This window comes from Chanodichthys erythropterus, chromosome 4, assembly GCF_024489055.1.
Source record: "Chanodichthys erythropterus isolate Z2021 chromosome 4, ASM2448905v1, whole genome shotgun sequence".
NCBI lineage: Eukaryota > Metazoa > Chordata > Actinopteri > Cypriniformes > Xenocyprididae > Chanodichthys > Chanodichthys erythropterus.
The window spans coordinates 17,999,396-18,012,507 of NC_090224.1; the positions used below are offsets into that span (position 1 = coordinate 17,999,396).

Below are 13,112 nucleotides of genomic sequence, written 5' to 3' on the forward strand. Positions count from 1 at the left end.
AAATCTTGTCTCACCCTCATGTCATTCCAAACATGTATGACTTTCTTCTGCAAAACAGAAGATATTTTGAAGAACATTGGAGTCCAAACAAAATTGGACCCCATGAACAAAAAACACAGATTTTTTTTTAAATATCTTCTTTTGTGTTCCACAGAAGAAAGAAAGTTTTATGGGTTTGGAACAGGTGAGTAAATTATAATCATTTTTGGGTGTACTACCCCTTTAAGTTTCAGATTTAGTCTTCAGTTAGTGTAGCATTTTAAGCACGAGGACACAGGATTGAAATCATATTGTTACTGTTTCCCAGACAGCTTACTCACAATGCTACATGGCAGATTTATCTCAAGTATATGTGCTCTTTGTGGACCTGCGCCCTTCATCCTCTGCTGCAAAAATAGCTCCTCAACAATGATGGTCCATAACACAAAATACACCAGGCAGGGAAAAGATTAAAAAACATTAATCATGATATTGGCCTTCACCGCACTAAAGTCTGAAGAGACAGGAAAATACTAGCGGGAATAGATTCGCCGCAGCCTGAATGAGGTGCGTGCATAATTCAGAACAAACTAAAGGATAGCTGCGCTCAATTTCAACCACCATGGACACGCTAACAAAGGAAAGTCCAATATTTCCTAGTCTATTAGACACAAAAGTGCTATTAACCAAAAAAAGTAATTCCCAGACCATTTTATGCGTTTTCTGCAGATTTGTGCACTGCAATCAAGTCTTTTGATGAAAAATCTATCATTAGATTATTAAAGAAATAAATAAATAAGAATGAAACTCAATTATAGCCCTAGCTTCAGCACTGAAAAGCTAATGAAATTAGCAGTATGGATCCTAGTGTTGATTGCTCATATAATTACAATGTTCATGGGGATAAAATAGTTGTTTTAAGAGTGCTTTTGTCCTCTCAGAAGAGTGTAGATCTCTTTTTTCCCCAAAGTTAAATCAATCACTAATTCTTACATTGGTCTCTTTTGATGGATTTAAATTAAAGTACAAATCGACGTCATGCAAGAGCCCGGTCTTTGTGAAACTTTGGGAAAAAGTTTTTCCGAAATGACTTTACCGTGCGCTGCTAACCATAATGATTAATTAATTTCTGCAGATTTGTTATTGCTTTTTTGTCTCTGAGCTAATGGGACGCAGATCTCGGCGCTGTCGAACGAGAAGAAGTTGAGTGACATCTCACTTTGTGTTTTGGGGAAAGGTGCCGGAAGCGGGACCCTGTAGAGTTCAGCACAATGCTAACGCTCCCTCCCTCTGTGAGACTGCGGTTCCTACTTAAACTGCACAGCGGGGGGGCCCCTGTGGAGGCCCCAGGGGGTTCAGAAAGCCCTGAACAAAACACATGCAACTGCCCTCCTTAACAGTGATGTCCAATTCCCCACGTATAATCACTCCGGAAAGGCTAGTCGGATCAACGATCTGTCTTTATTACCTCCATAATTCAGATTTGATGTGAGGAAATGTCCACGTAACATGCATTACTTTGGTCGACCCCTTATTATCAGCTCAATTTTCTGCGTTTGATGCTCTTGAGTATTTCCCCATGCTACAGCATAAAGAATCTCAAGAAACTCCAGACGTATGAGCCCATGTAAGCTCATTTGGACACCTCATACCTAGGTGTACATCCATATTATAATTTAATGAAACTGAGACCAGTTCTGGATGCTGATTGGTCAAGAGCGCAGTGTTCATTTCTTCACGGACAAAAATGAGACGATGACTAAATAAAAATGTGTTTTGAATGACTAAAACAATGACTAAAATCAACTCTATTTTTCGTCAACGAATAAAAACGAGACGAAAATGAAAGAGAGGGACGATTTGGGAAGATATCCAGTCAGGACTGCTGTAATGTGTGGAAGATGCGCACATTTGAAGTGTAACGTGCTGATCTAACCACGGGAAATTGCGCCCTCTACGGGCTTGTCCAGCAGCACTTCAGACTGCTTCACAATTAATGAATAGCGCACATTTATGCCAAGCGATTGCTTACAAGCTAATGTTGATGAATTATGACAATGATTACTACACGCTGTTTATATGGAAGTATGTTTTAGACGGATGCAAGAATGCATATTTTATCTCCTTCATTTGAACTTAAATGAGCAACCTGCTACAGTGCAGACTGCAGACATTTCAGAATAAGAGTCACGGTGTATTTCAGCATGGTTTATAATTATAATTTTTTCCTGGTCATAATTGTTATTTTGTTTACACAATAAACTGCATTTAATTTAATTTAATTTCTGTTTAATTCATAGTAAGCTACTGTATCTTCTTTCACAGGACGGAAAGACTAAGAACACACATTATTCAATATATTTTACAAGTATAAGGGTTATTATAGTTGAACCTAAAACCATACAAAATCTTAACTGAACGTTAACTGAAATAAAAAATAAATAAATAAAAAATGTGAACTTATTTTATTTCATCTAGATTCCAAGCTTTGGCTTAACCTGATATACTAAAATAACTAAAACCGAAATAAAAAACTACATAGATGTTTAAAAGCAAAAACTAAAAGACATAAACACAAAAAATTTCTAAAACTTTTAACTAAAATTATAATGAAAGCAAAAAAACAAAAAATCAAATCTAATCAAATGTATTTTTAATAAAAGCTAAAATAGTACCTCAATGATAAGTGTTTCAATCCCTGAAAAGCACTGAATTGAGCTCTTTCGTGTCTTTTTGCACTTGAACGGTCAAAAATTGTCCGCTTTGGCGAGTAAAGTACAGTTGGTTGTCTTTAGTGAATATAAACAGTTTGGAGAATATCAGATGTATATCAGTGTATTGGATCTGTGTATTGTTAGAGAAATGCCTACTTAATGCATTACAGTTTAACTAAATTAGATTTTAGTCGACTAAATCTACTGTAGATTTAGTCGACTAAAACTAGACTAAAACAATTTCCGATGACTAAAATATGACTAAAACTAAATACCATTTTAGTCAAAAGACTATGACTAAAACTAAATCAAAATTTGCTGTCAAAATGAACACTGCAAGAGCGCATTCCAGCTGTGCTAACATGCCATCTGAAGTAGGGTTAATTGACGTGTGGCAACACTGGTAATACAGGTCTCACTGTGGGATTACCTTTTTTGCACCTCGCTTTCAAGTCACTAATTCGAATGTTATGAATGCCCATGCAGCAGAGCACATTTTACTTTTACTTTCAAGTTAGCGCCAATTCAGGGTGGCAATTGCTTTAGCTTTTACATTTTGCTTTAAAACCAAATCTTCTGCCATCGTCTTGTCAGTTACTCTCACTCTCGTGATAAATGAAATCTGACTCCTGCTGCTGATCTGTGCTGCGACTCTCATTTGGCTTATGCTGCAATGAGCAGATGCGTTCAATTTTTAATTGTAGTGTCTGTTTTTCAACTGAACTAAATGATTTTTATTACTATAAAAAATCAAAACGACAGTGGGTGGTGTCATGGTGGGCAAGTGACGTAACCGGTGTTGGGGCTGAACACCGGTAACATCGTCAACACCAACTACTGCAGTAAGCCTAATCTGAAGACACACCTCTTCCACAAACAATTAACAAATCAATAACCATTAACTAAGGCATGTTGATTGTGATGTACTTTTGTAAGTTGTTTTGGAAAATAAGTAAATACACAATATAAATACAAATATAGAATATTCTATATAGAGAATCCTGGAAATGTCTCACAGTTTCCACAAAAAAAGAGGCAGCATACCTGTTTTTGACACTGACAATAATTATGATAAAATATAAATAATAATAATGATTTCTGAAGGATCATGTGACACTGAAGACTGGAGTATTGGCTGCTAAAAACTTATTAGCTTTACATCAGAGAAATAAATTACATTTTATGATATATTCAAACAGAAAACAGTTATTTTAAATTGCAATAATATTTCACAATATTACAGTTCTTACTGTATTTTCATCAAATAAATGCAGCATTGGTGAGTGAGTAAAAGAGATTAAAAATCATATCGACTATTAAATGGTAGTGTGGCTATATAGAAAAAAATGTTCAAAAATTAAGTGTGGACACTGGTGTATATATTATATATATATATATATATATATATATATATATATATATATATATATATATATATATATATATATATATATATATATATATGTGACCCGTCACGGAAACCAGGGACACAAGTCGGCAGCACAACTCTTGAGCAAAATGAGAAAGAAGCATTTTTTTTTTCAAAATTGGTGATTTTCGTTTTTTTGCAGAATCTGTTAGTTGAGATCATGAAGAAGCCTTTCCGTGTTTGAGATAGCAGTATTGGTATATTTAAAAGCGTACATTTTGAGGTTGAAATCGGCTTGTTTTTCAGAGATTCTAGCACGCAGTAGGGGTGTGTCATTGTCTGTGTGTATTTCCATACTGGGAAGCTTGGCTACTTACTATGCAGCGCTCTGGCCGGCTCTAGCTGATATCAAAATTCAATGAAGAACCGTGGCCGTTACACCGAAAATGTTTTGAAGTACTTCTTCGACAAGCCGGATGCTTATGAACAAGCACTCACTGATTCTGAAAACGATCTGAGCGACGATGAAAGCGGCATAATAAGACATTTCCTCTCTGGAGTCGGGTAACGCGCCGGCGCATTTTGCAGGATTTTTTTCACATTGCAGCAAAACAGACTTAAAATACTCTGACATTTTTTGTCATAGAGACATAAGTAATATATCAATTGAAACTATAGAATGTCTTCTTTTATTTGTGTACACAACAAAATGTTGTGCTTTTTGAAAAATAAAGAAAACTAACATGATGCCTGATCTCTCGTCTCCCTCTGAACGAAGTCCAATCTGATAGTTCTCAGAAAATGAACTGTAACTTAGTGAATACTAATCATAAAAAAATCATACTTATGTCTGAAAAAACGTTGAAATGTCACGTTTTAAAACGTGTAGGTCAAATCGAAAACAAACCTTCTGTGTTTATGTAATCTGTATGAAAAGAGAGCCATGTCAGAAGTCTGTGATTCAGCTCATTATCCGCTAATGCGGCCACACCCACAGAGCGAGCGCTATTCAGACGCAAATTCAGTCAATACATGCATTCATCGTCTCAATCGTGTATTTATTGTCTTGAAAAGTGTTTTGAATAGCCATAGTTAGCGATTTCTGGCCTCTGTTAGTCCAGTTATTTCCTGGATTGCCTATTCTTCTTTAACAGGCTTCTCAGGTGAGAACATTTCATTTCATGATTATAGTGACCAAAATGATCACGGTTAACACAGAATCCTGTTCAAAAAGTCAATTCACCAAGTTTTATGTAGAAAACCAGCAAATAAAAAATAAAATTAGCATCAATATGTACTTTTTTCTTTACATAAATATTAAAATAATAACATTAAAAAAACATGTTATCTACAATGCACAAGTTCAAATAAAGTTTTGACAAAAAAAGTCACATATTTCAGCCTCTAAATCATTTTTATAAAAGTCAAAAAAGATAAATTACTGACATTTACAATGCACATTAACCTTTATTATTAATAGTATGCGGTCCATGCAGCTTTACAGGGGGTATGGCTTATCTAAATGAGATGTAAATGAGCCCTATTGTCACTCCCAGCAGGTGAGAACAGGCGAGAACTGCAACTTTAGAGGCGTTTTTCTCCCTATAGAGCTTTCTTGAATGCCTACCTTCAAATGGCCACAACTTCTCCAAACATTATCAGATTTCCATGTGTCACACATCGTTGGAAAGCTTGGAGACTACACTTTCAGAATCTGTGAATAACTCAAAATGCCCCAGAACCGACTTGTGTCCCTACTTTCCGTGACTGGTCACATTATATATATATATATATATATATATATATATATATATATATATATATATATATATATATATATATATATATATATATATATATATATATATATATATATATATATATATATATATATATATATATATATATATATATATATAAAACTTTCCTCTGCCTCGTCTATAAGTTAGGACTAAAATGAAGCAATTTAATATGAATTCATTATAAATAAAAGTAATAATTAAAATCATTTCTGAAATTAAAAAATCGATTTTAAAATCATTAAAAAAATTTGCAATAGTTAGGTGAATAATTTTTTTATGGGACAATTTTATTTATTTACTTTTAGAACAAATGAAGACAGAGGTACACATACCTGTGGTGTCACTCTCTCTGTGCTGCTTGGTGGGGGGCTCGTCGGTCTCCCACGGGGTGGACTGGTTGATGGGGGTCTGGCCCCATCTCACTCCAGGAGCCAACAGGAGACTCGGAGTCTGCGTCTCACCGGGAGAAAGACCTGCCGCCTGCAAAGAGAGAATAAATATGATGGAGATTAGACTTCATGACACAAAGCAGCTTTCATCAACACAGTATGATGGTAGTAAACCATTTAGTGTTGTCTAGTGGTACTTTTCAATTGGTGTGCACACCGATAAACGTGAATCAAAAAACACAGGTCCACACCAAATTCTTCAGTGTGAAAAACGAACACAACAAAACGAAAAGAAATTACTACATAAATTAGACAAAAAAAAAAAAAAAACAAACCTGCAGAGCCAATCACTGTAGCTTCCCTGGATTAAGTGGGTCCCTATAAACCTCATTTTATGTTTTCACAGATTCATATTTCCCTTTATGCCATTTATAGATTCTGATTATGTTCTATTCACAGTAAAGAAGTAATATTCTACCCTCATATCAATTTGAATAACTGTAATTAAAATATGTAAATGACAGTTGTGTGTGTTTATGTCATGGTTTTCGCTGTAGCGTTTGGTTTTCACGATTCCCTCAGCGTTTTCTGCATGGCTGAAATTATGAGGCTCTAATTACACATTGTGAGGGAGTCTGGCTCTTATAATCAGTATTTCCCAAGTTCTTAGAAGTACTCATGTCAGACTAGGATTGGTTATTAATTATTTAGCACAAGAGCAAGAAAACTAGAAGTGTCGAGGAGACAGTTACTAAATGCCTTCATTAAAATTCCTCCATTTACAGTGTACCGTAAAATGAGATTTAAACCCCTAAAAAATATTAGAAAGATTAAAAGGCTTTATCAAATACTGTAATCACGGACTGTTTTTTTTAAAAACATTTAAATCAACCCCAGGAGGTCCAATTAAATATTATATGAGTCATTTTATTTTACATTTATTTTATACGGTGTGTCATTTTTTGTGACCGTTGACAATATGGGTCTGAATACAGTTTAAAACTCTCATTTATCTGATTTTGTTATTTTCTAGCAATTCACAATTAACTTTGAACAGACAATTTAAAATAAAATAAAATAAAATAAAATAAAATAAAATAAAATAAAATAAAATAAAATAAAATAAAATAAAATAAAATAAAATAAAATAAAATAAAATAAAATAAGATGCTAAATAAAATGAAGCTAAATAAAATGACAGGGTTGCACATTTATTCTAAATTAAGCTGTCACTCATAAAATGATCCAAGCATTTTTCACTTTATGCTTGGATAACTTAATGTTAATACAAACATATTACGTAGTGCACAATGAAAAAGCACAAATTGCATTGCAATAAAGAGCATTGAGGCACCCAAGTGTACAGTGTACTTTCACCCAAGTGAAAGTGCCAGCTAACTAAGATTGAACGATTGCTGATTACTTGGAATGGAGAAGCAGAATGAGGAATTTTGCAGGCTCAAAGAAAAAAAAAAGCCAGTAAAATAAACAAAAAAAAAAGGAACAACATTTAGACTCAAGTTAGCAGAGTAAGTTTGGAGACTTTGCTTCTCTTGCTTTTCTTTGCTCAACTTTTATTGAGTTGAGATTTGGTGTCAAACAGGCAGGCAGAGTGACGGGGCAGCGGTGTGATCCAGGAAGATGTAAGAGGCGGGTTCCAGAGAGACGAGTTAACCCTGCATTGCAACCTCACCCTGCTCCGCACCCCTGAGTTAATGGAAAAGACCTCGTCATCAACCCTCTGCTCCGGCCTGCGAGTTTTCCTCTGTTCCATTATCCTCCCTGACCTGCGCTTTACTTCATCAATTTACCCATCATGCATCTCTGTCACCTCGGCCCAAAGCCAATTTGTTGTGAGGTTACGCTGCACGTTGACATCATCAACAAACGAAACTTCTCATCATGACTGGTGAGTGCAGATGCAAAGGGCTGACCTCCAGACGGTAAGTGCTGAAGCTTTCTGTCCGTAAACCAAGAGAAAGTGTGCATTTGTCTTAAGAGCTGCTGTAAAAATCAATACATTTCAATACCCAGTGTAACGCGAGTTACGTAATCAGATTACTTTTTTCAAGTAACTAGTAAAGTAACGCATTACTTTTAAATTTACAACAAACTATCTGAGTTACTTTTTCAAATAAGTAATGCAAGCTGTTTTGTTTTCCAATTTATTGACTGACAGCTCACCTGTCCCCATGTTGAGAGAAATTGGGAGTAAGTGCAGAGGTGTTGTGTGCGCTGTGTGAATATGATGGTTATCCTAGACTAGTTCTAGACTAAGGCTGCGTCCGAAAACTGGAAAATGCTGCCTTCCGAGGACACATTTCAAGGTAGTAAGGCATCAAGGCACGTCCGAATCCAATGTTAGCTTCACTTCCTCTCTCATGAGATACCTTCCTCAGATCGATTTTTGAAGGAAGCATAGATGTATCCTTAGCTGCCTTTGATATCCCACAATCCTGTGCTTTCCAGTCTGTGACAGTTGAGCTAGAAAAATAAAGATGGCGTCCGAAAGTTGCGTTTGCTGCTCAGTTTGTGTATAAATGTACGATTTTGATCAACATATTTCAATTTTGATATCATTTCTATCGAGAAATTACTACTGTAGTAATTAAATATTTGTTTAGTTCTCACCAAAGCTTGCGCTATATTGCTGTAGATCATTAAACTCGCATGCTGCCTCAGAAGTCTGTCCGTTTCATGAGGTTCCTTCATGCACAAATGCTGCCGTACAAGTCATTCTCTTTTAAGATAGCGAGGCAGCAAGACAGCTACCTAGGTTTTCGGACGCAGCCTAAATCTGAGCATACATTTACTCATTTACTTCTTCTCCTATGTCCTGTTCTTCTGTATTCCAGAATGGCAGCATAGCTGAAAGGTTTGTTTGAGCTGCGCCCTCTACTGTACGGGCGTGGATTTGCATTTCCTTCAACCTGAGGCTTATTCATTTCACTTTTGGTATGAAAGGGCCTTTACATTTGCCAAAAAAAGAACTATATACTGTTATAAAAGTTATATAACTGTTATAAAAACAAACAAACAAATAGCCCAGCCCAGATAAGAAAAGTAATGCAAAAGTAACATTACTTTCCATGAAAAGTAACTAGGTAATGTAATTAGTTACTTTTTAAGGAGGTAACGCATTACTTTTAAAAGTAACTTTCCCCAACACTCTCAATATATCACACTAATGATTGAGTACTTGGACAAAATAAGCTACAGAAATGGAAAAAAAAACAACAATTTTCAGTAAATGAAGAAATTATTTTGATTAACATGTTTAAATATTGTTACTAGTAGCGTCAACGTGTAGAGATGTACTAACCCCAAGCAATAACCCAAACAAAGTCTACTTTCCTCCATAAAATCCCAATGGAGAGATTCAGGATGATAAAAAAGAACCTATTAGATTCTCTGTCCCTCCAGACTTTTTTTGCCCACCTACATCAACTTTGTCCTAGTTCACAAAACCTGACAAACTTCATAAGATATAAAAGGTGCGAGACTAAACAATGCTGTTGCTGTGTTGCATGTGTTTATGGGTCAGGATTGATTTATGTCTTATGTTGACCGAGAGTTACCTTATTTCATGATCACTACATGCTGCTCAACCTGTATAAAGCATATAATAATTCTTTGCCGCCTCTTTGCCTTTTCCATTTTTCCTCCCAAGTGTTATCTAATCCTCGTAAAAATGCATCATTTATGACGTGGTATTTTCTGCTGTAATAATCCTATGCATTTCCTACGACCAGCTGTAACGAAATGTTAAATCTTCCTCACCCGGCTTGGCTTTTTATAAGCTCTTGTATCAAAACACAATATTGCATATCAAATTTTCCCGCAGTCCTGGTGAGCAACGCATAAAATGCACATTTCAGACATTTTACAGGCATCTGCTGACATCAGTGGGGGTGGGCGATGACAGACATTGTAAAACGTGGTAGGACTTGAGCGTGGCCAAGCATTCTCTATTTTCTCACCATTTTAATTCATCTCTGGTTATACCAGGCCCCGCGTCCCTGGCGGGCCATTATCGCTGTGTGGCAGATGGCTTCCCTGACTCAACAGAAAACAGCCTGGGATAGTGTGTGTGCGTGCGTCCTGTGCAAAACCAAGCAGCCAAAAATAAATGAATAAATAAATAAATGCGCTCATGCTCTTCAGCACAAAGAAGTTTAACGTTTGTAGTCAGCGGCGGCCTGGGATTTTTCTGTTGCTCGCATCTAGTTACAGGGAAGATTGTCTTTTCTATTCCATAGGGAGTGAAGGACGCAGTAAGCTCACAACATGCATATGATGCAAGACAAACAATGAAATCACATGCAAGCGAAGACACTCTCAGATGAAAACGAACTCTGTACAAATCATTTCTCATCAGGCTAATGGTGTCACATCACTCAAGAGTTTCCTCCATTAAATGCATTCACTGCTGCACATTATAAAGACTATAACTTCTACAATGTAATCTCTTAAATGTCATTTTTAATGCATGAGTTGGTAGCCCGACTGTATGGTACTTATAACGGGTCAATCACTCCTCGGCCATCTGAAAAACGTAATCACTACGATTTTCCCCGCACAGGTACATAAATGAGGTACAGGGGACGTGTCTTGTTCTGGCAGGAGCCAGATTGGTCAGAAACGATTCCAAAAGGACCTTATCTGAGCGCGCCGCAGCCAAGCATGGAGCTGAAGTAAATATCACCATGGTTACCCGCTTCTCGTTCGGCACGGCTGTGAACTACCTCTCTTTATAGCAGGCTAGCATGCATACAGTAATCCTGTACCATCCTGCACTGCGCTTAGCTGAATCATAGATACATTCACAGCAGAAAGTGGTCGACATTTGTCAAACAAAACCAGAAAATACAAGCAAAGCTAACAACAACAATGCACTGGTGTAGTTTACAGCGAAATTGGCGAAATTGGCCACTGCAAGCCGATCATGTTTTCACATCATGACAAAGAGCTTCTTTTTGTGTTTGAAGAAATAATGAATGTGATTCAAGGCCCTCTTCACATTCACAACTCCCCGGTTTTGTACGTCCTGCAAAGCTCTCGTGTTACAGTGAGGCTCTCCACGCATGCCAGCCGACATGAAGAATACGGCCGTTGAGTGTGGTGAACACAGGGTCTTTTTTCAAATAAACAGAGGGGACCGGTGGTGATTCAGCACCAATAGATCTCTTTCCACTCCACCATCCTGTCCGGCGCTCCAAAGCACACCACACATCAACAGCAGGGGGACGGCAGACAATGGCCCTCTGTCCAGTGGGGGGCTCGAGGGCTTCTTTATGCCTCTATTGTTCTACTGCCTTGGGTAACCTAAGGACTCTTGATCAAACGAAAGCCAAGATGAATAGCAATGTCAAGCGCTTGAAGAACCAATTCAGTTTGTTTTTCGTTTCTTTCGCAAGGAGAGCTACTGTGTGTTTAAAAGGGCTGCGCCCACAATGACCTACCTGACAGCAACTGTGGAGCGTTAAACACGAGCCTTAGGATTACGACAATAGCTAGTCTACCACAGCCAGGCATTTATCAGCATAGTCTCATTCGCTTTTCAACCTTATACTCAGCACTTAAACAGTCTGACCTTCAAGAAAGAAAGAAAGATATATAGGGCCAGTAGGGTCCTATGATTCCGTGATGCGGAAAACGCGGACGGAATCGCGAATTTGCCAAATGTTTGATGAATAAAAAGTAGGTCAGTATACTTAAATCAAATCCCGATATAGACTAGTGTCTGTGAATATTAAACCTCAAAATAAGTATAATATGATATCCTGCGTGCCGCCTCACTATATGAGGACATGAATACATGAATTTCATCTCTAGAGACATTTTACCATTTAATTTGAGAAAAACTATCGTCGTATCATAAACGCACAAAAACTCAAAAGTCTTCACGGCAATCCGTCAAAATAAAAGTTCGGTTTAATTTGAAGAAATTGTGACAGAAATATATTACTATTGTAGAGTGTAGAATGTAGAATAAAATGTAGTAGAATGTAGTAGAATGTAGCTACATCTAGATGTAAGATTAAAATCTCAAACTCAATCACAGATCAAGTGTGGTACAAAGCATTCTCAGACAATTTTATTAATTCATCAAACAGAATATTCCCATCAACACTTTGTTTTCCATCACAGCGGATCTGCACAGATCTTCTTCGCACCGGAGGGATAACCAATATATTTGTCAGGAAGCTGTGCGTTTAAACAGTACCCTTACAGACAAATCTTCCTGGACTAACTCTTAGAGCTCCATCCAAGGATAACACTACCTATTGAGATCAATCAATCCTACCACCACAGCAAATCATTAAAAACAACTTACCTGTGATGATGGATGACCTCTCAGTCCCTTGTTTCTTGGGAATATCCCAGACAAATTAATAAAATTGGATGAGAATGCTTTGTACCACACTTGACCTGTGTCTGCTTGGTCATTCGCCCGAGATCTCGTGCTGCTGCAGGGGTTGAGGCACCCGTTTCTACAAATATTCTACCTATGATTGAGATTTTAATCTAACAGTAATAATAATACTAACACTAAAAATAAAAATAAAATATTATTAAAACAATCTTTTAAGGAATAAATCAACCTTTCTTTTATGTTTTAATTTTAACAGTAAAGCTCTGTTTGACAAAAAAGTTTGTTTAATTTCATATGATTAAAAGCTCAATTAAATTAATGTTTTATGCCTTCATTTGATTGCCAGAAAATACACAACACAAAAAAATACAAAACAAAACAAAACAAAACAAAAAAATTCATAGGGCCATATTATTGTAAGGCCCTAAAATAATAATTATAATAAATGTTGTTGTTTTCATGAATTAAATTAATTAGACATGC

General features: G+C 36.5%; 1 protein-coding gene across 4 annotated transcripts in view; it reads right to left on the reverse strand.

Moving 5' to 3' along the window:
* The window catches only part of LOC137018552 (kelch-like protein 29), a 307,293-nt gene that overhangs the window by 139,055 nt on the left and 155,126 nt on the right, over nt 1–13,112 (reverse strand). For all 4 annotated transcript variants that reach the window (XM_067383224.1, XM_067383220.1, XM_067383222.1 and 1 more), the window contains one exon: nt 6,197–6,344. In XM_067383224.1, the coding sequence (XP_067239325.1) occupies nt 6,197–6,344 (148 nt within the window). The remainder of the gene's footprint in view (nt 1–6,196; nt 6,345–13,112) is intronic.